Source organism: Salvelinus namaycush, chromosome 26 (assembly GCF_016432855.1).
Source record: "Salvelinus namaycush isolate Seneca chromosome 26, SaNama_1.0, whole genome shotgun sequence".
Lineage (NCBI taxonomy): Eukaryota > Metazoa > Chordata > Actinopteri > Salmoniformes > Salmonidae > Salvelinus > Salvelinus namaycush.
Genome location: NC_052332.1, coordinates 33,027,928 through 33,054,959, shown reverse-complemented (window position 1 = coordinate 33,054,959; position 27,032 = coordinate 33,027,928). Strand labels below are relative to the sequence as shown.

The 27,032-nt window shown below is 44.9% G+C and overlaps 2 protein-coding genes across 2 annotated transcripts; one reads left to right on the top strand and one right to left on the bottom strand.

The window, feature by feature from the left end:
• The first annotated feature begins 3,616 nt into the window (after positions 1-3,616).
• LOC120021088 (gamma-aminobutyric acid receptor subunit rho-3-like) lies at positions 3,617-14,393 on the top strand. The gene is made up of 9 exons (XM_038964731.1): positions 3,617-3,759; positions 4,807-4,919; positions 8,213-8,280; positions 8,864-9,087; positions 9,426-9,508; positions 10,459-10,596; positions 12,433-12,585; positions 13,624-13,817; positions 14,067-14,393. Exons 1-9 carry the CDS (start codon positions 3,617-3,619, stop codon positions 14,391-14,393), a joined length of 1,443 nt encoding a protein of 480 aa, XP_038820659.1.
• A 1,093-nt stretch (positions 14,394-15,486) lies between these two features.
• On the bottom strand, positions 15,487-22,894 carry LOC120021087 (adhesion G-protein coupled receptor G2-like). Its single transcript, XM_038964730.1, has 14 exons — positions 22,837-22,894; positions 21,406-21,631; positions 21,064-21,228; positions 20,721-20,853; positions 20,393-20,515; positions 20,227-20,272; positions 20,036-20,139; positions 19,788-19,912; positions 19,113-19,384; positions 18,899-19,001; positions 18,441-18,724; positions 18,178-18,279; positions 16,482-16,637; positions 15,487-15,596 (listed from the first exon to the last, which is right to left on the bottom strand). Exons 1-14 carry the CDS (start codon positions 22,892-22,894, stop codon positions 15,487-15,489), a joined length of 2,007 nt encoding a protein of 668 aa, XP_038820658.1.
• Positions 22,895-27,032: the final 4,138 nt, after the last annotated feature.

Genomic DNA, 27,032 nt, shown 5'->3' with positions numbered 1-27,032 from the left:
GCACACACCAAGCCCAAGATGGACCGGCCCACACCAGCCCAGGAAGGACCAGCCCACACCAAGCCCAACACAGGCTAGCCCAAACCAGCCAAATACAGGCTAGCCCACAACAGCCCAACACAGGCTAGCCCACACCTAGCCCAATGTAGGCTTACCCACACCAAGCCCAACACAGGCTAGCCCACACCAGCGAAACACAGGCCAGCCCACACAAAACCCAACACAGGCCAGCCCACACCAAGCCCAACACAGGCCAGCCCACACCAAGCCCAACACAGGCCAGCCAACACCAAGCCCAACACAGGCTAGCCCACACAAAACCCAACACGGGCTAGCCCACACCAAGCCCAACACGGGCTAGCTAGCCCACACCAAGCACAATACAGGTTAGCCCACACCAAGCCCAACACAGGCTAGCCCACACCAAGCCCAACACATGCCAGCTAACACCTAGCCCAACAAAGGCTAGCCCACACCAGCCCAACACAGGCTAGACCACACCAAACCAAGATGGACCAGCTCACACCAGCACAGGAAGGACCAGCCCACACCAAGCCCAACACAGGCTAGCCCACACCAAGCCCAACACAGGCCAGCCAACACCTAGCCCAACAAAGGCTAGCCCACACCAGCCCAACACAGGCTAGACCACACCAAACCAAGATGGACCAGCTCAAACCAGCACAGGAAGGACCAGCCCACACCAAACCCAACACAGGCCAGCCCACACCTAGCCCAACGTAGGCTTTACGACACTAAGCCAAACACAGGCTAGCCCACACCAGCCCAACACAGGCTTGTCCACACCAAACCCAAGATGGACCATCCCACACCAGCACAGGAAGGACCAGCCCACACCAAGCCCAACACTGGCCAGCCAACACCAAGCCCAACACAGGCCAGCCAACACCAAGCCCAACACAGGCTAGCCCACACCAAGCCCAACACAGGCCAGCCCACACAAAACCCAACACAGGCCAGCCCACACCAAGCCCAACACAGGCCAGCCCACACCAAGCCCAACACAGGCCAGCCCACACCAAGCCCAACACAGGCCAGCCAACACCAAGCCCAACACAGGCTAGCCCACACCAGCCCAACACAGGCTAGTCCACACCAAACCCAAGATGGACCATCCCACAGCAGCACAGGAAGGACCAGCCCACACCAGCCCAACACAGGCTAGCCATTACCAGTCCAACACAGGCCAGCCCACACCAAAACCCAACACAGTCTAGCCCACACCAGCCCAACACAGGCTAGCCCACACCAGCCCAACACAGAACAGCCCACACCAAGCCCAACACAGAACAGCCCACACCAAGCCCAACACAGGCCAGCCCACACCTAGCCCAACACAGGCCAGCCCACACCTAGCCCAACACAGGCTAGCCCACACCAGCCCAACACAGGCCAGTCTACACAAAACCTAACACAGGCCAGCCCACAACAAGCCCAACACAGGCTAGCCCACACCAGCCCAACACAGGCTAGCCCACACCAAACCCAACACGGGCTAGCCCACACCAGCCCAACACAGGCTAGCCCACACCAAACACAACACAGGTTAGCCCACACCAAGCCCAACACAGGCTAGCCCACACCAAGCCCAACACAGGCCAGCCAACACCTAGCCCAACACAGGCTAGCCCACACCAGCCCAACACAGGCTAGCCCACACCAAACCCAACACAGGCCAGCCCACACCTAGCCCACGTAGGCTTTACGACACTAAGCCAAACACAGGCTAGCCCACACCAGCCCAACACAGGCTAGACCACACCAAACCAAGATGGACCAGCTCACACCAGCACAGGAAGGACCAGCCAGACGTCCTATACGGTCATGTTATTTTCTATTCATGTGTGTTTACTCATCACTATAATGTCTGTTTGTTTTGTTTAGATTTTTCTCTGTGTAATATGGTTTAATTCTGCTTACATTCCAATGATTCAACCTTGTATCCATCCATTCCCGGGTGATCTTATCCATGAATATTACCAGCAGTTATCCAAACCCCTTGTGGTGACATTAGCATACATTCTGGTTGTTAAAAGGCAACATTTAACTGACCTGACAATCATGGTTGGCCTACATTAGTCTATGTACACCTTGAAAAGGAAATTGTTCTTTTAAATGACTGGAAAATATGCACAGCCTGGTTTAAACTGTAGACATTACACAGCCTGGTTTAAACTGTAGACATTACACAGCCTGGTTTAAACTGTAGACATTACACAGCCTGGTTTAAACTGTAGACATTACACAGCTAATGCCTAATAATAGAGAAGCAGCTGTGAGACCACAATTTTAGTCCAACCTTAAAATCAATACAACCAATACAGCAAAATGAAGAAGACATACTCATTTTTGTTCCTTTCATGGATATATTCTATGAATGATGACGATTGTAGAAGAGCAATGTTACTGTTACTAGTACTATTCCTGTAATAATCCACCAATTCAGAGGTGTCTGTTCCTCTCTTAATATCCTGCTTATCATCTCAACTCTGATTGCTCTACCTCACCTCATTTTGTCACACAGATGCTCAACTAATCTAGTGGCATTAAACATTTGATGGTTGTCATTTGGCTATCTATCTCCATAGCTCCAGATTAGCTGGATGTTGACTGTTGATGCTTTGCAGATGTTAAGAGGAGGATTTAGGAGGATGAAGTGATATGATAAAAAGATTTGGGGGTAGCAGAGTGCATGACTGTGAGGTTAAGATGAATGACTGGCATATGGCAGACACTGGCATTCAACTGTATGCAACGGTAGGTTTATAGAGGTATAGTACCAAAGGGATAGTATTGTTGTGCTGACAGGAAAGCAATAACTGGACATACTGGCATTGACAGATAGTACAAACCTCTTTTATGGTCAATGGTTTAAATAAATCCATGGTAGCTATCCAAAATGCACAGATGCTTTTCTAAAAATCTGAATAAGCAAGTGGAACAGATATGTTGAAATCTGTTCCTGCTGACATCACAGTCACAAAGCAATTCTAGGGAAAACCCTGGATCCATACTCTGAATGTGGGCTACATGCGTTTTCTTTTTATCTGGGGAGAATCATGATTAGAAACTGTTGGTTGTGTTATCCCCACCCCGCCCTCCCCTGGCTCCAGTTTGTAGGTTACTGAAAGATTTCAGCGACCACACATAAGAAGATTAGAGAGGAATTAACGTCATTCCTTTGTCATTATAGGAATAAATTGATATTTGGTTTTAATCAGAGGGAGGGGAGCGAGGAGAGCAGGGAGAACAGGATGTGCCCTGAGTAGCATAGAAGCACGAGCCAGAGGGACTGGCACTAGGACACGGGCAGGCGAAAACACAAGCTGGAGGAACGTTTTGTGGCACTGGAGCTGACAGTTGGATGCCTGGATCAACGTGCAGCATGTAACAGAGGACGAGAGGGTTGTATAACACAGATCTCTCAGAGCTCTGCGTGTCCGCTGTGAGGTGGAATGGGTGCTGCTGGGATATGGATGAGCCACCGGACAGGGACAGTCGGGGCGTCCCACTGACCTCCTGGAAGATCTCTGAGAGATAGACTCAGACGCATTGGAAAGAATTCCTGGTTGCTCCAGCTCTTCCAGCCCCAGGCATGAACCTGGTGCTCCTGGCCTTCAGGCTGATGTGCCTGGCCTGGCTGTGGCCTGTCACACTGCTCAACGGCAGCCAACGACCCAACAAGAGGAGGCACAAGGACGTGTACCTTGGGGAGAACACCAAGAACCAACATGGAGGGTGAGCCAGAGTCTAGGGGTGTGTCCCACTGGAGTTGTGTTATGTTCTTGTCAAGGGTTGTGTTTGCTTATCTTTTCTGTTTGGTTTGAAGCTGGTTTGTGTATAGTTCTGGAAGCAACGTTTCATTTAGTACACACACCACAGGATGTTACTGTTCTGTTGATCTTTTGTCTGATTGATATGGTTAAAAGGTTATTTTGGGGAGGAGTTGTATTGTTTAACATGGAATGCTATTCATAGATTCAATGCATCAATCCAATCTCTATGAATTTTCAAAAACACTGATGGTGAATTTACCATGGTCGAGTGAATGATCTCCAATGTGTGCTGAGACAGACGTCATTACTGCAGTGCATTGTGGATAAAGGGCAGGGCAGGTGAGGTAACCACAGGGACTTAGAGGTAATGTCAGGGGACCCGTGTTTGGGTGGGGACACCTCGTAAGAGAGAAGCAGTCATTTGTGGGTAATGATGGAGAGGGGTGTTGATAAGGGGTTTGAGTGTACGCCAGAATCATTTGTATAAATAGAGTTGTTTGTGTTTGTGTAGTATGGGTATGATTAGTTTGATTGTGAAATGAGAATATCAGTTGACTGAAGATTTGTATGGTGCTATTTAGAGGCTTTGCGAGTGATGATGCAGGGTGTGTTGTCACCCAAATTGGAGGGATTCATCAATCATGTAATTTGACCCTCTACTAACTGTAATGTGATTTTAATAAGACATATAAAGTGAAATTAATCATTCTTAACAGCTAACACCCCAGAGAAGATGTTGCTGCCTTAATAAGAGAGTGTTTGTCTCTCCGTGTGTTCGTGTGTGTGTGTGTGTGTGTGTGTGTGTGTGTGTGTGTGTGTGTGTGTGTGTGTGTGTGTGTGTGTGTGTGTGTGTGTGTGTGTGTGTGTGTGTGTGTGTGTGTGTGTGCGTACGTGCGTGCGTACGTGCGTGCGTGCGTGCGTGCGTGTGTGTGTGTCAGTTGGTGTGAGTGTGTATTTCTTAGGAAAAATTACATCTGATATGCTGATCTGTGTGCGCTTTGCTCCTCAGACGAATAGACTTTAAGATGAAAAAGTCTGACAGCACCAAGTCCCTGCTTATTAAATCTGAACAGCTGCTCCGTATCGAGGACCATGACTTTGCAATGCGGCCTGGCTTTGGAGGTAAGACCATCCCCCCAGTCTCCTTTGGCTTGGTGGGCATACAACATATTTGCATGTGGTTGAACTATGACAAAGTGTAGTTTGGATGTGACTGTGTGTGCTTTTACCAGCACCTGTTGGCTTTGACTCATTAATTAAGAGTGAATGGGGAAGTCAAGGGTCATTCGAGGGAGGGAGGGAGGGAGGGAGGGAGGGAGGGAGGGAGAAAAAGAGAGGACAATGAAGCATTACCTACAGTAATTTGTTTTTATAGATAGTCTATAACGTGCCACACAGCAGATGTGACAGATTAGGTATAATTCAGGTTTAGGAAGAGGCAGCATTAACGCTAGTACTGTGGCTTGTATGCTCTCTCCTGGAGCAGAAAGTAGGTTACAGTGTCATCTTTTGTAACACCCCATCATGAAAAAAATCACTGACCCAGATTGTCTGCAGAGCCTAGCAGACATAGACAGCCTGCGGCCGAGAACACAGATGTTAGAACTATAGTAATCTGGATTACGGTCCATGCTTTCTGAAACAATACCAAATGCTAAATCTTACTGGGCAGTCCAGAGCAGCAAAGAGCAGACATACTACCGCAGTATGGTCATTAGGTGTTCAGAAAGTGTTCGATTGAACTACAGATCATGTGTGTCAGTGTTTGGGATCCCACTGTAAACTGTCGCTGCAACATGTATTTACATAGCAGTCATACTGAAGGCTATAATGACAGTTTAGCTACAGATTTCTAAATGTGGTGTGATGGCACGTTATGGATTTATGTGCATTTAGGTTTCCATCTGGCTGTTTTCCTATCTATTCCAAACTATCCCTGTGTTTTGTCTGTGTTTGTTTCTGTGTTGTCTAGGCGAGGTGGGGTGGGGTAGATGGAGGAAGTTAATCCCTGTAACGTTGAAATGAGATTGGGCAGGTCACAGAGAAGGGTACATTTGGTGGAATTGAAATTAGGAAACAATTTTTCCCTGAAATTGCTTATCTTTCAAAGAACTCATTTTGATACTGCCATGAGCACTTTAATCCTACCAAGGCAGATATGTAACTCAGTCTGTTAGCTCTAATGACACGTGTGAGACAGGGGCAGTCCAACTCAAACCCCTGTCATTTATTTTGAGGGAATATGGAATTGCTCCTCCTTCATAGGGTATGTCAGAACGGTAGATGGATGTATCTTGATTCTAGATGGATGTATCTTGATTCTAGATGGATGTATCTTGATTCTAGATGGATGTATCTTGATTCTAGATGGATGTATCTTGATTCTAGATGGATGTATCTTGATTCTAGATGGATGTACACCACCGTTCAAAAGTTTGTGGTCACTTAGAAATGTCCTTGTTTTTGAAAGAAAATTTTAAAAAGTCTGTCCTTTAAAATAACATCAAATTGATCAGAAATACAGTGCATACATTGTTAATGTTGTAAATGACTATTGTAGCTGGAAACGGCAGATTTTTAATGGAATATCTACATAGGCGTACAGAGGCCCATTATCAGCAACCATCACTCCTGTGTTCCAATGGCACGTTGTGTTAGCTAATCCAAGTTTATCATTTTAAAAGGCTAATTGATCATTACAAAACCCTTTTGCAATTCTGTTAGCACAGCTGAAAACTGTTGTTCTGATTAAAGAAGCAATAAAACTGGCCTTCTTTAGACTAGTTGAGTATCTGGAGCATCAGCATTTGTGGGGTCGATTACATGCTCAAAATGTCCAGAAACAAAGAACTTTCTTCTGAAACTCGTCAGTCTATTCTTGTTCTGAGAAATGAAGGCTATTCCATGCGAGAAATTGCCAAGAAACTGAAGATCTCGCACAATGCTGTGTACTACTCCCTTCACAGAACAACGCAAACTGGCTCTAACCAGAATAGAAAGAGGAGTGGGAGGCCCCGGTGCACATCTGAGCAAGAAGACAAGTACATTACAGTGTCTACTTTGAGAAACAGATACCTTACAAGTCCTCAACCGGCAGCTTCATTAAATAGTACCAGCAAAATACCAGTCTCAACGTCAACAGTGAAGAGGCGACTCCGGGATGCTGGCCTTCTAGGCAGAGTTCCTCTGTCCAGTTCCTGTGTTCTTTTTCCCATCTTAATCTCTTCTTTTATTGGCCAGTCTGAGATATGGCTTTTTCTTTGCAACTCTGCCTAGAAGGCCAGCATCCCAGAGTCGCCTCTTCACTGTTGACGTTGAGACTGGTGTTTTGCAGGTTTTCTAATGATCAATAGACTTGGATTAGCTAACACAACGTACCATTGGAACACAGGAGTGATGATTGCTGATTATACTGTAGATGGATGTATATTGATTATAGATGGGTGTATCTTGATTATAGATGGGTGTATCTTGATTATAGATGGACGTATATTGATTATAGATGGACCTATATTGATTATAGACAGATGTATCTTGATTATGATGTAGATGGATGTATCTTGATTATGATGTAGATGGATGTATCTTGATTATGATGTAGATGGATGTATCTTGATTATAGATGGGTGTATCAGGATTATAGATGGACGTATATTGATTATAGATGGACCTATATTGATTATAGACAGATGTATCTTGATTATGATGTAGATGGATGTATCTTGATTATAGATGGATGTACATTGATTATAGACGGATGTAGTTGGTTTGATATGATAAGGACTTATATAATGATAGGAGATATGGAGAGAAGCCATTTATTAGTTTGGTGACACAGCGTCTCTTGGGTCCCTGAGTTATGAGGATGCTGTGTCTTTGGGGAGGGGAGGGAGGTGTGGGATCATCCGTGTGTCTTTGGGGTTATGTGGGGCCCTCTAGCCTGCAGCAGTGTTCAGCGGGGAGAGTGATGGACAGGATAATCACAAAATAGGGCTTAGCTGACGAATGTTCAGCGTGACCACAGTGTCACAGTATCTCTGTTGAGACCAAGCATAGCCCCAAGTTGCTCTTTGACCCCGTTGTTAGAGTTTCTCTCTTATTCACAATTTGTTTACCCTAAATTGCATTTCAAGTATAGTGTTTGGGTTGATTTACAAATATTTTGGTCTTAAAGAGAACATTTCTCACGAACTGTATAACTAAGGCTGCATGTGCAGACAGATGTGATATATTTGTGATAGGTCTTGTGAAACACAGTGAGGCTAGGTCATAAAATAGCTTTCAGGTTGAGTAGGGCATGCTAAAACCTTGAGTCATGAATCTATATGACAGCACACTGCCAAAAACCTGACTAAACTTGCTCTCCCTGTCAAGATAGACATGTGAAATCTCAAGCTGTTTTTTCTCCCATGTAGGGGCAGCTATTCCTGTGGGCATAGACGTGCAGGTGGAGAGCATTGACAGTATATCTGAAGTCAACATGGTAAGTCTATAAACCTCTGTGTGTATGTGTGTGTTTTTGTGTGTGACCAACACACTGAAACTCACTTTCACATAATGAGACAACCCATATATTCTGTCCCTCATCCTTAAAGGGATAGTTCACCCAAATTACAAAATTACACATTATTTTCCTTACCCTGTAAGCAGTTTATGGACAAGTAAAAAAATGCTAATATCAGTACCATGACTTAAATGAGATTTGTGCTATTAATGCTAAAATGTTAGCATTTGGAAACAGTGCCAGACAAACCAAAGCATGGATTGCTGTCATACCTTGTCCATAGACTACTTACAGGGTAAGGAAACCAATGTGTCATTTTGTAATTTGGGTGAACTATCCCTCTAAGTGTTGGAACTCTATTCTGACCAATTTAATGTTGAGGCATAACAGTCAACTCAAATATTGATTTTAAACACTTAGAACCTGCATTACCCTGTCTCTCGACCTACTGTACATACAAATAATTTTTGTGAACCATTATTGACATACAATTACTCTCTTGATAATGTGCTAGTTTGTCTATTGGGCCTAAGCGTTGGTGTGTGTTGGTGTGTTTGTATAGGACTTCACCATGACTCTGTACCTGAGACACTACTGGCAGGACGACCGGCTGGCATTCCCTTCCAGCAGCAACAGGAGCCGGACATTTGACGCTCGGCTGGTGAAGAAGATCTGGGTGCCGGACGTGTTCTTTGTCCACTCCAAACGTTCTTTCATCCATGACACGACCATGGAGAACATCATGCTGAGGGTGTACCCTGACGGCAACATTCTCTACAGTGTCAGGTACACGGAGAATGGGCCTCCTTTACCACAGGAAGCATAAGGCCTTTAGGATAGTGTACCATCCTATACTATTGCTGCTTTATACACATAGGAGATGTGGGGAGTTGTTTTCTGCTGCTGTTGTATTGTGGAGCATATTATTGATTGTGCTCTTCGTTTCAGGATCACTGTAACTGCTGTATCATTAACTAGGCCCTGTGTTTCAGGATCACTGTAACTGCTGTATCATTAACTAGGCCCTGTGTTTCAGGATCACTGTAACTGCTGTATCATTAACTAGGCCCTGTGTTTCAGGATCACTGTAACTGCTGTATCATTAACTAGGCACTGTGTTTCAGGATCACTGTAACTGCTCTTTGCGCCATGGACTTCAGTAGTTTTCCGTTGGACACACAGAATTGCTCTCTGGAACTGGAGAGCTGTGAGTATAAAACAATAAGGGTATATGGGTGTAATGCGATATATTGTATATTAGCTCACGTGTATTCATAGAACAGAATGAAAACATAATATGGAACAGTTGGCCCTCCTCTTTTCATATAGATAAAATCAAATTCGTAATCCACGGTCAGGTCAGTTTGTGTCCATAATACATGTCTTTTTGATGCAGGATTTACCAGGGATTAATAGTCCTGTTCATCTTTATAGGAACAGCAGCTGGGTCGTTCCATGAAATGAGTGCCATTTTCACCCCTTTGATATTCTAAGTAGAAATTGTGCAAAGATATTTAATTTGAAAAGCTTGTTTTATTAAATGAAGTGTCCTTTAACGTAGCACACAGGGACAATTAAATAAATCCGTTTTTTATATGAATAAAGACTTGCTAAAGTACAAATATTCTGTATTTTGACATGTCCGTCTGTGCACCCTCTGTGTACCCTCTGTGCACCCTCTGTGGCTTCTAGGAAGACCCACTTAACACCAACAAGTTCACTATTATTGTAAAGCCATGGTTATTTTGTTGCTTTGACAAAGTCATTTACGAAGATGTTTATTTATTTAATGTTATTAGTGATTAATTTTAAAGTTAAAAAATTAAAAAAATTCTTCCCACCACGATACACTACTCAAAAGGCACCTAATTGGTGGAACACACACACACACACACACACACACACACACACACACACACACACACACACACACACACACACACACACACACACACACACACACACACACACACACACACACACACACACACACACACACACACACACACACACACACAGCATGGCCCTGGTCTCAGAGAAGAGGTGGTACTACTGAATCTCAGTGTCTCCTCTCCTCTGAGGGACACAGCCCATGATTCTTCTAAGAGAGGCTACATGAAGGAGTCACCTTCTACCCTGTTCTCTCCTCTCTTGAAGACGCGTACAATGAGAACGACCTCATGCTCTACTGGAAGAACGGGAACGATTCATTAAGGACTGACGAGATCGTGCTCTCGCAGTTTTTTATTGAAGAATTTCACCCTTCCTTCGGGCTTGCCTTCTACAGCAGCACGGGTATGTGTGGTTGTGTTGCACCCTGATGCATAGGGACATACAGTGCTGTTCCTCTGTCCTACTCCTCTGCTACTCAGCTTATTCTTACGTAATTTAACTGCTCTGTAAGAGTCAAAGCCAACATCCCAAACCCTCCTGCTTCTGATTCCACTCTGCCAGTCTGAGGAGAGCGAGAGTTTAGGAGATTTTCCTCCACAGAGTGTCAGTATGGAATCCTGCCCAAACCTCAGTAATAACTTGTCCATTGCATCATAGCCATGTGATGTGCCATGTGACTATAATTGTGACTAGATTCCTTCCTGTGTCATAATGAGCCCTGATTACCCAGAGGGATGGTGATGAACTGTTCCACCAAGAGTGATTATCTTTCTCTTTTTCTCTCTCTCTCCCCCCCACCTCTCTCTTCCCCCACCCCTCTCTCCCCCCACCCCTCTCTCCCCAACCCCTCTTCCCCCTCCCACCCCTCTCTCTCTCTTCCCCACCCTTCTCTCTCCCACGCTTCCCCCACCCCTCTCTGTCCCACATTTCCCCCACCCATCTCTCTCCCACGCTTCCCCCACCCATCTCTCTCCCTCACCGGTCTCTTTCTCTCCCCCACCCCCCCCTCTCTCTCACACCCCTAAATCTCTCTCTCTCCCCCCACCTATCTCTCTCTCTCCCCCACCCCCTATCTCCCTCTCTGTCCCCACCTATCTCTCTCTCTCTCCCCACCTCTCTCTCTTCCCCTATTTCCCCCCACCTCTCTCTCCCCAACCTCTCTCTCTCCCACCCCTCTCTCTGTCCCCCCACCTCTCTCAACCCAACCTCTCTCTCTTCCCCCACACCACTCTTTCTCCCCATCCCCTCTCTCTCTCCCACATCCCCTCTCCCACATCCCCTCTCTCTCTCCCCAACCCCTCTTTCTCTCCCCACCTCTCTCTCTCGCTCCCTTCCCCCATTTTCTCTTTCTCCCACATCCCCCCTCTCTCTCTCCCATCCCCTCTCTCTCTCCCCCACCTCTCTCTTCCCCCACACGTCTCTCTCTCCCCCCACCCCTCTCTCTTACTCTCAACCACTCCTCTTTCTCTTTCCCCCACCACTCTCTTTCTCTCTTCCCCCACACCTCTCTCTCTCCCCACCTCTCTCTCTCCCCCACCTATCTCTCTCTCTCTCTCCCCAACCTCTCTCTTCCCCCCACCCCTCTCTCTCTTTTTCTCTCTCCCCCCACCTAACTCTCTCACCCCAATGCTCTCTCTCCCCCACCTCTCTCTCTCTGTCCCCACCTCTCTCTCCACCACCCCTCTTTCTCTCTCTCCCCCCACCTCTCTCTCTCTCTCCTCCCACCTCTCTCTTCCCCCCACCCCTCTCTCTCTTTCTCTCTCTCCCCCCACCTAACTCTATCACCCCAATGCTCTCTCTACCCCACCCCTCTCTCTCTCCTCCCATCCCTCTCTCTCTCTCTCTCGCTCTCTACCACTACTCTTTCTCTCTCTCCCCACCTCTCTCTTCCTTCCCCCACCCCTCTCGCTCTCTCCCCCCACTGCTCTCTCTCTCCCCCACCCCCTCTCTCTCTCTCTCTATCCCCACCTCTCTCTCTATCCTCCACCCCCTCTCTCTCTCTGTCCCCACCTATCTCTCTCTCCCCCACCTCTCTCTCTGTCCCCCACCTCTCTCTCCCCCACCCCTCTCGCTCTCCCCCATCTCTCTCTGTCCCCCCACCTCTCTCTCCCCACCTCTCTCTCTCTTCCCCAACACCACTCTTTCTCCCCATCCCCTCTCTCCCCCCACCTCTCTCTCTCTCGCTCTATCTCCCCCACCCCTCTCTCTCTCCCCACCACCCCTCTCTCTCCACCCCAGGCTGGTATAACAGGCTCTACATAAACTTCATCCTCAGGCGGCACATCTTCTTCTTCATGCTGCAGACCTATTTCCCCACCATGCTGATGGTGATGCTCTCCTGGGTGTCCTTCTGGATTGACAGGAGGGCTGTGCCCGCCCGGGTCTCTCTGGGTACAGTACTGATACTCTCACTGCTAGTATGAGGGGTTTTGAAGGAATCTCCAGAAAATAACCTAAGCTCACAAACTGAGCAGAGAACCCTCACAAGGCCATCAGTATTTTCTGTACAGTATTCTTGATGCATCTCCATAAATTAAAGTGGGTGCTTCACCTTTCTCTTCCTTGTCACACCCCTGTTATTACCGTCAGGGGGACGGTTGTGCACCAATTTCCTATTGTGTTCCTGCTGTGAATGGACAGGTGAATATGAGCCTACTGCTTTTGACAGTTGCCAGAGCATAACTAATGAACCCAGAGAGAGAGAGAGAGTAGCAGTTGGGGTGGACACATCATCTCCCTCTCACCAGAGGACAACTGAAACTGAACACAGTGACAAAGAATGTTTAGTTCTGCACATGACTACAGTCACCTGCACCAGGCGAGATCCCTTCAGGCAGTGTGGTGTATGTCTGTGAAAGGTTGTTTGTGTTGGAAAGAAAGAGAAAGGGAGGGAGAGGGAAGAGCAAGAGAGAGAGAGAGCAAGAGAAACAGAGAAAGATGTGAATAATGTTGACTTTGCTAATGCAGCAGTGTGCGGAGTTTGCTTCACCCTGTGAGCAGCGCAGGTCTTTAGAGGCTCATACCGTAACAAAAGCTGGCCTAATTTCACTCTTCAGCTCAACAAAACATGTCAACCCCATTCACAGAGAGTTTGTGTTTACACACTGATATCTATTGTTATAAATGAAACCTATCTTCCCACTTCAGAGGAAAAGAGGAAATGTACATGTACAGCTAGCTGCTCATGGAAGTCGAGCTCAAAGTACAGACTCCTACACCATTTCTTGTTTTACTTTCCATCCATCTATGCTAAACCTCCACACAGTAATACACCTCACTATTTTTCCATACGTTTACCTCTCTCTTTTTATTATCGAAGGCTGTCATGGTACAAAGAGCTTTTGGGGTGAAAGAAGGCTTAAAAAACAAATTGATCAAGAATGATACCTTAACTCAATAATCTCTCTTTCTCTCCCTTTCCTTCTCCAGGCATCACCACAGTTCTGACCATGTCCACCATCATCACAGGCGTGTCAGCCTCCATGCCCCAGGTCTCTTATGTGAAAGCGGTAGACATCTACCTGTGGGCCAGCTTCCTGTTTGTCTTCCTGTCCGTCATCGAGTACGCCACCGTCAACTACTTCACCACTGTGGAGGAGATGAAGAAGCTCAAGGGGGGAAAGGTCACTGACACTTATGGAGTCTATAGGGTCAAAGTTCATGGATTAGATAAGTCACAGAGTGAGGGATCATGTGCATGGGTGTATTATGAAATATGGAATATGCTACCACTGTCAGAGCCACAATATGAGCGCCAAAGTAGGTTATAACAACAACTATGACTGTGTCTCCCCCTATTGGTCATAATGTATTCTACCATCGGAAGATCATTGAATTTAAACATTTAAATTCCCTCCCCTCTCTCTCCTCAGATCCCTGCCAATTTCAATGCCACTCAAACTATGGCCTTTGACGGCTGTTACCATGACAATGACATTGACCTGATGCCATTCCCAGAGCTGCCCAGCACCCCCAACACAGAGCGGAGTCGGACGGCCACATTGAGGAACTCGAGGAACTCTGCTGCAGAGCCCCCACCCACGGAGGGCACCAGGCTACGACGCAAAAAATCCATCAAACACAACCTCAGCTTCATCATGAGTAACAGCTACATGATCGACTCCTACTCCAGAGTCATCTTCCCCATGACCTACCTGCTGTTCAACATCACCTACTGGAGCTTGTACTCCAGTAGGTGAATAGACCGTCAACAGTCTACTAACAGTTCATCATGCAGTGGATTATTGGAGTCTGTACACCTAAAGCAGGATTGTCTAATGACTACTGAACAATAGTACTACTGTATATTATCTATTAGGTTATTCTCACTGAGAACAGCATCATCGTCAAGGCGTTGTATTCTGCCACCCACTGGATTATGACCTTAACCATTGGTGTCTACCAGAGTGCATTGTGGGAGTTTTGGACAGTCAAGCCTACTGAAGAAGAGATACTATTGAGTAAATCTGCTTTTTATTGGAAACCTGTTGGAATCCGGGTTCAGGTGTGAAGTTGCTGGTGCTGTTCATGGAACTGCTTCTGCTGGAAAGCACAGATGCTTTCCCCCCCACTGGTTTAAACATTTAGTTACTGTATATAGTATGAATTTAAATGTGCATGAAAATGAAGGTGCGTGTGTCTTTTATATCAGTGAATATCAGAATAATACAATATCAGATTAGCTTAAAATAAAACATTTCATTTTATTTATACAATTGTTATTGGTGAAATAACATTTAATTACACACCCATTGTTATGATACCTCTTTAAAACATATGTACATATATACCTCGTGGAAATATCTTGATTCTGAGTATAGTATAAAAGAGCTTTGCCTTTATTTTAAATGAAATCAAACCAGGTAGTGACAGAGTGTTAGTATGTGTCAGCTTATGCCTCTGAAGAATGCTGAGAAAAACGATAAAACATGTAGTATGCAGTCATAGGATGCAGCTCGTGAGGATCTACAGTAAGAGCTGGGTTTTTCCTCCGTGCTACTGTAGATACCTTTTCAGTACAGTACATGCATTGATATTCACAATCAAAGGTGCCAGCCTAGACGAGTTCATGATAGTATTGGTAGGTCAACTGGACGAAATCCATGAGCATGCTGTATCTTCAGTGATGTCCCATCTCTTTAGTGTGGTCTGTCACACACTTCCATTAAACTACTAAATGCAGCATTAACATTCAAATATTTCATATAAACATAGAAAATACTATGAAACACACTGTCTCACGTAAGTCCACTCCCCTACCAGCCTACACTTGGCCCTAGTGTTTCACAGGACTCAGGCTGATCTCTGACTCTGAGTCCTGAATTGGCTGTTCACCTCATTGAGGACCACGTCTGAGTTGAGCTCCTCAAGGCCTGTGATGGTTCTGTCATCAAATAGACTTCCTGAAATGGTACACATCAGAGTTACAGCTTATCCTGCACACAAGTTACTGCATTTAAATCCTTAGAGAGGTATTTCTGAGATGAACTCTACATTAAAGGACCACGTATAAGGAAAGTAGATTACGGTGGATACCCTTACAGCAAAACAACTTGATTTCAAGTGTAGTTGTGTAAATTAGAGTATCTTATTTTCAAGGGCCAAATTATTCTGGTGATTCACTGTTTATAACTAAACGTATGAAATTCTTTCCGACCGTCTGGCAGCAGAAAGGATGAAAGGCCTTTTTCATGACCAAGAGCAGATAAACTAGCAACAGGAGAGCAGAGACACACGTGACTGTTGGAATCAGAGCCAGCTGGCAGCCAGCAGCTGAGCCAGGCACATGAGCGGGGGTACAGTTAGATACAGTCACTATTTGATTGGATGGGTTAAGCTGACTAAAGCCTGCTGTAGAGTGTCATACATAGACACACATTCTCACACACTGTTGTATACAAACACACACCAGTTACTGTGCACCATCAGTAAGAGGCTGAAAGAGGCGCTATAGACGTGGCCGGAGCTCAAACCGTACAGCTAGCTCCAATTCCGGGTAAAATGATGTTAAAGGGAAAAGGTAATCTCAGAGCCCTTCTCAGAGATTTCATAGGTTACATAGGTCATCAGTGACATGGAGATGAAGGCTTGCTAAGCCATCCCCTGCTCTGATAACAGGGGTTTAATATTATGACATGCTTCCACTTTTATCAGGGGCAGAAAGTAGATCAGCATATACAAAAAGTATTTCTCTATTGTTGTCTGACCAATTGTCTATTGTCTATTGGTTGTTATTAATCCCTGATCCCCCCCCCCCCCCCCCCCCCCCCCCGGATCCCCATGCCTACCTGTTGCTCCACTGGGCTGCTCTGGGGAGTCACTGGTCAAGAAGGAGGAGCTGGAGGTATGGTTGAACTGGGAAGAGTTGCCGGAGCGGAAGGACGTGGCTCTGGTCACTGACAATGACTTCTTCTCCGTCTTCTGTGTAGCCGTGCGGCTCCAGTCTGTGATGAAACAAGAGTTAATTAAAACGGTGTACATAATTACATACAATATGTCAATTTAGGGAAGCAAAAGTCATTCCGCTACCCAAGAATAGTAAAGCCCCTCTACTGGCTCAAATAGCCGACCAATTAGCCTGTCACCAATCCTTAGTAAACCTTTGGAAAAAATGGTGTTTGACCAGATACAATGCTATTTTACAGTGAACAAATTGACGCCAGACTTTCAGCACACTTATAGGGAAGGACATTCAACAAACACGGCACTTACACAAATGACTTATGATTTGCTGAGAAATCGACGATAAAAAGATTGTAGGAGTTGTTTTGTTAGACTTCAGTGCAGCTTTTGACATTACCGATCATAGTCCGCTGCTGGATAAACACATGTCTTACGGCTTTACACCCCCTGCTATATTATGGATAAAGATTTAGCTGTCTAACAGAACACAGAGGGTGTTCTTCAATGGAAGCCTCTCCAAAACAATCCAGGTAGAATACGCATTTCCCCTGAGCACCTGTCTAGGTCCCATACGTTTTTTAATCATTACTAATGACATGCCACTGGCTTTGAGTAAAGCAAGAGTGTCTATGGAGGCAGATGACTCAACACTATACACGTCAGCTACTACAGCGAGTGAAATTACTGCAACACTTAAAGAGCTGCAGTCAGTTTCAGAATGGTGGCAAGAAATAAGTTAGTCCTAAATATTTCAAAAACTAAAAGCATTGTATTTGGGACAAATCATTCACTAAACCTCAACTAAATATTGTAATGGATGTGGAAATTGAGCAAGTTGAGGTGACTAAACTGCTTGGAGTAACCTGGATTGTAAACTGTCATAGTCAAAACATGTTGATGCAACAGTAGCTAAGATGGGGAGAAGTCTGTCTATAATAAAGTGATGCTCTGCCTTCTTAACAATACTATCAACAAGGCAGGTCCTACAGGTCCTAGTTTTGTCGCACCTGGACTACTGTTCAGTCGTGTGGTCAGGTGACACAAAGAGGGACTTAGGAAAATTACAACAGACTATGAGAGGCGCACAGTACTACATAGAGCCATGACTATATGGAACTCTATTCCAAATCAGGTAACTGATGCAAGCAGTGGAATCAGATTTAAAAAACAGATAGAAATACACCTTATAGAACAGCGGGGACTGTGAAGAGACACACACACAGATACAGACACACGCGCTATCACACCAGCTCTACACACACGTACATTGTAATATTGTTGTATGGTGGTGTTATACATGTTGTATTGTAGATATGTAGTGGTGTAATAATGTTATATGTTGTAGTGTTTTATCTTTTGTTTAATGTGTAATGAAGTGCCTTAATGTGTTCGGACTCCAGGAAGAGTTGCTGCTGCCTTGGCAGGAACTAATGGGGATCCCTAATAAACCCCAGGAAGAGTAGCTGCTGCCTTGGCAGGAACTAAAGGGGATCCCTAATAAATACAAATACAAATACATGGAAGGTTCTTCTCTTCTTCAAACTACACATATGTTGTAAGATGTAGGTCAACAAGTCTTACCTGAGTTCTCTGCCAGTCTCAGTCTACCACAGCAGAGATAAGTCCTCCACTGCCTCCTCACGTTCTCCTTCACAGCGCAGTGGAACAAAAAGATAAAGAACCCTGCAAAAGAACACAAGCGTCAGGTAACTACACTTTTGTTACACACTTGGCAACAGGTTTCCCAAGAAACTCCTCAGGCTTTGTGTCGGTGTCTTCTCTGAGAACATTAATGGTGAATTCATTTCAAATCACAAAACATCTGGAGGAGTTCTAAATCTCACCTTGAAAGGAGTTGAAGATGGCGAAGAGGTACATGAAGGCCAGGTTGACGGGCCCCCAGGCGAAGAAGGCAAAGCCCCAGGTGAGGCCCAGGAGTAGGGTGAGCCCAACCACACTGCGCAGGTCCTGCAGCCCGTTACGGTGCCTCATGTTGTGGGGGTTCTGACTCTTTATCCGACACAGCTGAACCATCACCACCACAAACATGCTGAGGTTCAACAGGAAGATGACACAGAAGTAGGCCACCACAGATACGTAGAAGGCAATGTCGCTCTTCAGCCAGCAGCTGTGTGAGAGGAAAGGAGTAAAATACAGGAGACCATATTTGAATTGACCAGCTATACTATTACGTAAATGTGAGTACTGGTATAAATGTCTAGATGCACAAACAAGCACTCCATACCAATGCTCCAACTGTAAATTGGCATGTTAAATATTGAACAAAATGCAAGGGACTTACAAGTCATCTGTAGGGGAGTTATCTGAGTACTTTCCGTAGCCAACAAGGCCGTAATTTTTCGGATCAACAGCAATAACGACGATGACCACAAGGAGTGGGACGCCTATGATGAGAGACAACAGACTACATTGAACTGTAAGTAACTGCTCCCTTTATAAGCACATGGTGGCTGTTTTTCACTCTGATGACAGTCCCAGAATCATTTTTCACTTACCCCAGCCGACGAGAGAGAACTTAAGCATATAGCGTTTTATGTATGTGTTGAAGACCTTGACAAGGGCCAGGTACATGTGGACGGCCTCCAGGCCCATCCAGGTGAAGGAAGCCAGCAGGAAGTAGTGCAGGAACCAGGCGGTGGAGATGCACAGGCCCACAGCCTCAGTGTAGAGGGCCAGCCAGGCATCTACCAGGAACACCAGGTTTAAAAACAACAGCGCCACACACAGCTGGATCAGGATCTTAGATGGGATGTCCTTACGCAGTTTCCTAAAGGAATTAGGATTGGAATTAGGACTGGTATTACATTGATTACAGCTTGTTTATATGTCTTTGTATTTAGATCAGTTCTCCAGGTGGGTTTCATCAAAATCAAATCAAATCAAATTTTATTTGTCACATGCGACGAATACAACAGGTGTACCATGAAATGTTTACTTGCAAGCCCTTAACCAACAATGCAGTTTTAAGAAAACAGAGTTAAGAACATATTTACTAAATAAACTAAAGTAAAAAATGTATTAAAAGTAACACAATAATATAACAATAACAAGGCTATATACAGTGGGTACCAGTACCGAGTTAGTGTGTGGGGGTACAGGTTAGTCGAGGTCATTTGTACATGTAGGGGAAAGTGACCATCCTGCGCTGATCACAAGGGGCTCAGACTCACCCAAAGGCCAGGTAGGTGAGCAGAGTGACGGAGAGGAAGATGGCGGAGATACCACAGCCGATGTAGGTGATGTAGGTGAGGATTGTGGCCTGGAGATGATTGGTTATGCCTGTTCTGGAGATGTCCTGGGAGAAGAAATACCAAAAACATGTTGTACATATTGAATTATTCTAAAAATAAGTCCTTGATTGCTGACAAAGACTGAATGGGAGAGATCACATTGCACCCCTGTCTCAAGAAGTACTTACCAGTAGCACACCGAAGCTGGTGAGATGGTTACAGGCACAGACAGTCTGATTATCTGTGCTGTTCCTGACAGAGCAGCCTTTTCGGTTCCAGCCTCCTGAGCCATCTACAAAAAACATTTTTATTCTTTAATGCCTGTCAATTGTCAGAGATAGTCTTCCTTTCTTTTGGGAGACACAAGAGGAATACTTACCATTCAAGCCAAAGTCCCAGAAAACACATGAAACCACAACATTTGCCTGTGTAGACAAATGATGAAGAGAAGACAGGGTGTTAAATACTTCTCAAGATGTCCCATCCTTGACATAGGGAAAAGGTCTTGACTAGATAAATGCACAGTGTGTGTTTGTTTGACTCACTGGGACGGGCTCAGTGTTTCTCAGGGTGATCACCACATCCTCCTGCAGAGATTTGATTGACAGGTTGGCCACACTGGCTCCCAGGATCCCACTGTACAGCCTGCTATCTCCCAGGGCTCGGTCCTGAGGAACGGCATGGAAAAAATATGGCATTGTCTACACATTATTTTACTAGGGTTTCACAGTTCTTAATTTCTGACCGATTTATGTGACTTTTATTCATAGTCATCATATCTACATAAATAGCAAGGGCTGCTTAAGTAGCAATGAAGGTTTAGGCTTGGCAATAGGTTGGGACAGTACTGAATACAGAGGAGCAGGTAAGCACCTGGAACACAGTGGCCTTCTGGTAGAAGTTGAACTGGAGTCTGGAGGCTTGTAGCTGCTGCTCATGGGAGAGGTTCGCTGTGAGGGAGGAGGGGAACGTGATGGAGCCCTGGGGAAGGGAGGACGCCTCTGTTCTCACACTTCTCCTGGCTCTGCCATCTCCACGGATCTGGAGGGGACACATTTCTCTATGGTTAACACTTAGCAATAACCAGGAGTTATGTGTCTATCTACATAACAGACCCTACCAGACATAAGGCATAGTGCAGGATGTCCTACATTACTTCTGCATGTATTTTGACGGCAACCGAGGCTACAGTATTTACTATTCAGTGTTTCCTTACTGGAAGGTTACCTGCACATTGTTGGGGTCCGGGATGGAGAAAGATGTTTGCTGGAAATTAGTGCCGTCCACTGTTTTGACTGCGACAGCAACCGACTTGGTTAAAATTGTAGCCTCTTGCTGAACGACCAGCTTCAGGCCCACCGTATCAACAATCCCAATGATCCTGGTAGAAAAATCAACCGTTATTCTGACGTGCAGGCTGGTCAAGGCCATTGCTTGATTTCTTCCGGTTTTAAGAAAATGTTGTCACAGTCTCTTTACAGGCTTTATATAAGTAATCATTTCTGGCACAGCACAGCAAGCAGCATAACAGTAGATTGTTTATCTCCAGGCCGCTCACTTGGTGGAGGAGGAGGCCAGGGTGTTAGAGGAGGCACCCAGCAGGTTGCTAACGATTTTGACAGAGGTTTTCCCCAGAGCCAGGCTGACATTGGGCCCGGCCAACAGGGCCTCTAGCTGGGACACCAGCTGGTCCACCTGGGAGGAGTTGAGCTTGGACACGTTACTAGTCACATCCAGCAGCTGATTGGCCTGCTCTTCACTACTGGCTGCTGTGGTGTTGGGCGCTGTGGGGAAAAGGATCCATAATAAAAACGAGGATGTTATCAGAGGGGAACTTTGACTTTGGGTCTATATTTTAAATGTAGATTAAAGTGGCAGTACCAGCTATGACCCAGGTAGGTCAGAGATCAGCTTGGGTTAGTATCCTGAGGGTTACCTGCGGTGGTTGTTATAACAGCTGTCGTGGTGTACTTTGGGGAAGCTGTTGTGGAATTCACTGGTGGAATGATGGGCGTTGATGAGTTTGTAGTGGTATTACCCCGGGTTGTCGTGGCGATGGTTGTATTTGGAGCTGATGGTGTAGTATTTGGAGCTGTAGAAGTGGTGTTTAGTGGAGCTAATGTTGTGTTCAATGGGACGTAGGGGGTGTTTAGGTGTATAGTGACATTGGGTGGAGGAGGCAGTATTGTTGTTGCAGGTAAAGTGGTGTTGGCCATTGGGCTGGGTGAAGTAGAAGGAGGCATGGGGTCGCACATTTCATTCAGGAGCACACACACATTTTTCCCTTGTTTGCTAAACAGAGAAAGGGACAGATAAATGTAGATCTTCAGTGCATATAGTCAATCATATATTTAAGCAATAAGGTCCAAGGGGGTGTGGTATATGGCCAATATACCACAGCTAAGGGCTGTTCTTATGCACAATGCAACGCGGAGTGCCTGGACACAGCCCTTAGCCGTGGTATATTGGCCATATACCACAACACCCGAGGTGCCTTATTGCTATTATAAACTGGTTACCAACGCAATTAGAACAGTAAAAATAAATGTTTTGTCATACCTGTGGTATACGGTCTGATACTCTACGGCTTTCAGCCAATTAGCATTCAGGGCTCGATTTATAAATAGCTATATAACATAAATGTACAAATAACAATGTGCATTTTGCTTACTCTCCATCATTTACAGTGTTTTACACAATTACAAAATGTGTAACAAGGTTTTGATGTCTTTGAAGCACACAAAGAGAGACTGAACTGACCAGCTGACGATGACAGTGGTCTTTTCAGCCTCACAGAACAAAGTGGTGTTGAGGTTGATACTCTCCCACGTGAAGGTCGAATTCAATAGACCTCCACTGGATCTTGGGTAGCCACAAATGGCTGTGTGAAATGTATGAACACAAACAGTCAGAAACACATACTGTATAATGTATATGAATAAATACACAGATGCTGTCAGCTTCCACCATCCATGGTATGGCTACTCACCTGCTCGGGTCACCGTTCCATTATAGCCAATACCATGCTCATCATTGAACACAGTCATCAATGCAGTACTGACTGCACATATAGGCACCGAATGGTTGAGGCGCACGATAACCCTGCAGCTTTGGAGACTGGTAATAAAACAGTAATGGTATAGTTATTAATAAGTTACACCACCATCATCACTCCACATAAAGCGCTGTCTTGAATGTACTGTAAAGGTTTTAGGCCTGCAAGGAGTACAGGAACTCACTTGGTATTTGCACCACTGCATTCCACATGAGCATCCTATGTGAAAACAACACAGAATAGCTCATAAGGTTTCAAAGTATGTCTTTACAGAGCAACATAAAACAATGAAAGCTTATTGTGGGGTTGGGGTATCATCTCAACATAAAATCACCTGGTAGATAGTTGATATGATGGGCAGGGGACAGGGAGGACTGTAACAGAGAATTACGTCAGAAAAAATATCAAACCTAGTGTAGCAAGGTATGGTACTATATGTACTATTGCGGTTCATTTACGCTGTAAGGATCTAATTGAAAAGTGTGGGCATATTGATTCTAAGCAGAGAGAAAACGGTTTTATAACAGATGAAGAAATTAGGACATACTGTGTCTCTGAGGTGTTGTTGCAGGGTGGAGGAGTTTTTAGCTGATCAATCTGGGGAACACAGCGCACGCACACACACACACACACACACACACACACACACACACACACACACACACACACACACAAACACACACACACACACACACACACACACACACACACACACACACACACACACACAAATATGCATACAATTACAAACACACACACACATATATGCACACAAACAGGTGACACAACTGTCACACCCTGGCCTTTGTTATATTGATTTTCTTTATTAGTTTAGTTAGGTCAGGGTGTGACATGGGGGATGTTTGTGTGTTTTGTCTAGTTTAGGGTGTGTGTATTGTTTAGGGGGTTTTGTAGTATGTATGGGGTTGTGTTCAGTGTAGGTGTTTAGGAAAGTCTATGGTTGCCTGGTTTGGTTCTCAATCAGAGACAGCTGTTTATTGTTGTCTCTGATTGGGAGCCATATTTAAGGCAGCCATAGGCTTTAGGTGTTTGTGGGTAATTGTCTATGTTTAACGTTTGTAGCTTGTGTATGCACTAACGTTTGTAGCATCACGGTCGTCTGTTGTTTTTGTTAGTGTGTCAAAGTGTTTCGTTTCGTGTTTCATCTTCACTATTAAAAAGATGTATTCATATCACGCTGCGTATTGGTCCGATCCATCCACCTCCTCAGACGAGGAGGAGAACGACCGTGACAACAACAGAAACAACTCACCATATAGAAGATGTTTGAAATATTCATAGCAGGATCTTTGATCTGTATGCCCAAGGTATAGTATGCAGCTAAAAAGAGAGGGAAGGAGAGAGAGTTATCACATGGCGGGAAATGAAAAAGTGTAGCGGGTCCATCGCAGTATCAGTGAAATGAGCAGTTGATTTGTAAATATTGCATTTACCTGTACCATAGCAGTAAGCGGAGCAGTTGATTTGTAAATATTGCATTTACCTGTACCATAGCATTAAGCGGAGCAGTTGATTTGTAAATATTGCATTTACCTGTACCATAGCAGTAAGCGGAGCAGTTGATTTGTAAATATTGCATTTACCTGTACCATAGCATTAAGCGGAGCAGTTGATTTGTAAATATTGCATTTACCTGTACCATAGCAGTAAGCGGAGCAGTTGATTTGTAAATATTGCATTTACCTGTACCATAGCAGTAAGCGGAGCAGTTGCAGACAATCTCCACATCTGAAAAGCAGGAATACGGTACTTATCAAGATAGAGGAGTTTACCATCGTTACAGTGTTAATATGTACAGTACCAGTCAAAAGTTTGGATACATCTACTCATTCAGGGGTTTTTATTTATTTTTTACTATTTTCTACATTGTAGAATAATAGTGAAGACATCAAAACTAGGAAATAACACATATGGAATCATGTAGGAACCAAAAAAGTGTTAAACAAATCAAAATAGATTTTAGATTTTAGATTCTTCAAAGTAGCCACCCTTTGCCTTGATGACAGCTTTGTACACTATATATACTTTATTTCAATTTATTTCTATTCTTTATTATTACTTTTACTGTTTTTATTTCACTTTGACCTGCATTGTTGATGCTCGGAGCTTCAGATGTTGATTGTACCCTGTAATTACACCTGCCACCCTGTACATCTGACTGTTTAAAACCCCCACTGAAGATTGAAATGGCAAATGAATGTGTCTGTCTGTTAAATGGCGATAATGAGTATTACACTATCACATGGGTAAATGAGCAAGGGTGAAAAAAATGTCTGAGTTTTTACCGATGGGAGGTTTAGTGGGCATACCACAGTCCATTTGGGTTTGATTCCCAAGAGGCACGTAAACAGTCCCTGCATGTCCACTGTAAGATACAACATGTTCGTATCAGAGGATGGAAACCCTATTGATACTAAAGAAAAGCTACAAACACAGAAACAGCAGCATAGTATTAACTTTTCCAGAGTGAACTCCAACTGACCATGAGATATTGACAGGCCCTGGAGTGTGACACGTGTTTGGAAGAGGGAGAGTGCCATTCAGGAAGCCGGTGCACTTTGCAAAACCATTACTTGGAGGCAATTGGCCTGCACACAGACCCTTACCTACAAGTAACAAGCAACAGACGTTAGGCTCAGATAAACGTACATTCCTCTGAGAGATTTCAGATTCACATTAGGGTCAGTGCGACTCACCCACTCTCTCCACTCGATTTCCCACTATATGGATTTGTATGGAGCTGTTCTCCTGACCCAGCCACAGGGCTCGCTGGAAACAACAGGGAAACATTGGCTTCCTCGTCTTCAGCAGCACAGTGCAGTTAGTCCTCCTGGAGGGTTTGGGGCAGTATTAAGGCGTGGAGCGGGACAGAGGATGCTGAACTGTAGTATTGAAATTAGTGGAGGTATTTACACCACAGGAGGCTGGTGAGGGGAGGACAGCTCATAATAATGACTGGAATGAGGTGATGTGTCGATACCATTCCATTAATTCCATTGCAGCCATTACTATGACCCTGTTCTCCCCAATTCAGGGGCCACCAGCCGCCTGTGAGTTCAACTAACCTGATCCCTGTTTTATTGACACACGTCACCTCAATGTCCTGTAAAGATAAGAGTTTTGATTCAACTCACATAGTTTTACAGACAGAGAAAAAGTGCCCTCTAATGTTGACATGCACATTAAGGCAGGTTTGTCTGGAGAGAGATGTAGTCTTACTTGAAACAGGCTGGCAGCAGTCATATTTCCACCGTCACTACAGAACAGACAGTGAATAAACAGAGATAGCTTCAGAAGAGATTTTTCTTTTGATATTCAAACATCCTTTTCTGTACATCTACAGTATAAATCATAACAGGCAATAATGACGTGTGACGGAATACTTTACCTTGTGGTGCTATGGGGCCAGCTGGGAGAAAGAGTTGTCATGCTACGGTTGTGTGAGGGAGTACTAATACTATTGTAAAGCATAGTTGTCATGTTAGTTGTCAAGGTTGTCGTGGTGAAGTTGGTGAAGTTCTGGGATAGTGTTGTCGTGGTGAAGTTGGTGAAGTTCTGGGATAGTGTTGTCGTGGTGAAGTTGGTGAAGTTCTGGGATAGTGTTGTCGTGGTGAAGTTGGTGAAGTTCTGGGATAGTGTTGTCGTGGTGAAGTTGGTGAAGTTCTGGGATAGTGTTGTCGTGGTGAAGTTGGTGAAGTTCTGGGATAGTGTTGTCGTGGTGACGTTGTATAACCATGTTGTCATGTTGTAGGGGGTGGGATATGTTGGACTGACAGAGGTGGTTTGCAGTGTGTCAGTCGAATTTGTGCCATTTGCTTGTTCAGGGTTGTAGGGCTCACAGGAATCCAAGAGAGAAGGAAATAGAGCCCTGAACTGAAACAGGAAAACAATGCTGTCACATTTCATGCATAACTAAACAAATGTACAGTTTCAACAGGATTCATCACACATCAGTCAATCAAGTCTCATTCACTGTCTTCTGGCCTACCCAGCCACTGATGTCAGATTCATTCTTCAGATCTCCAGTCACATCCACCGCAAGGACCATCCAGTAGTACACAGCTGTTAAACATACACATTACATCGTACATTTCAAATCAATCAATCAA

Bases quoted from the DNA above. Each gene is read 5' to 3' on its own strand.
- LOC120021088 (XM_038964731.1), top strand. From the start codon at position 3,617: ATGAACCTGGTGCTCCTGGCCTTCAGGCTGATGTGCCTGGCCTGGCTG. The intron at 8,281-8,863 runs GTAAGTCTATAA...GTGTTTGTATAG, and splicing joins GTATATCTGAAGTCAACATG to GACTTCACCATGACTCTGTA. The intron at 10,597-12,432 runs GTATGTGTGGTT...TCTCCACCCCAG, and splicing joins TGCCTTCTACAGCAGCACGG to GCTGGTATAACAGGCTCTAC.
- LOC120021087 (XM_038964730.1), bottom strand. From the start codon at position 22,894: ATGACTGTGTTCAATGATGAGCATGGTATTGGCTATAATGGAACGGTG. The intron at 18,725-18,898 runs GTAAGTCCCTTG...CCTCTCACACAG, and splicing joins AACTCCCCTACAGATGACTT to CTGCTGGCTGAAGAGCGACA. The intron at 16,638-18,177 runs GTAAGACTTGTT...GTTTCATCACAG, and splicing joins GAGACTGGCAGAGAACTCAG to ACTGGAGCCGCACGGCTACA.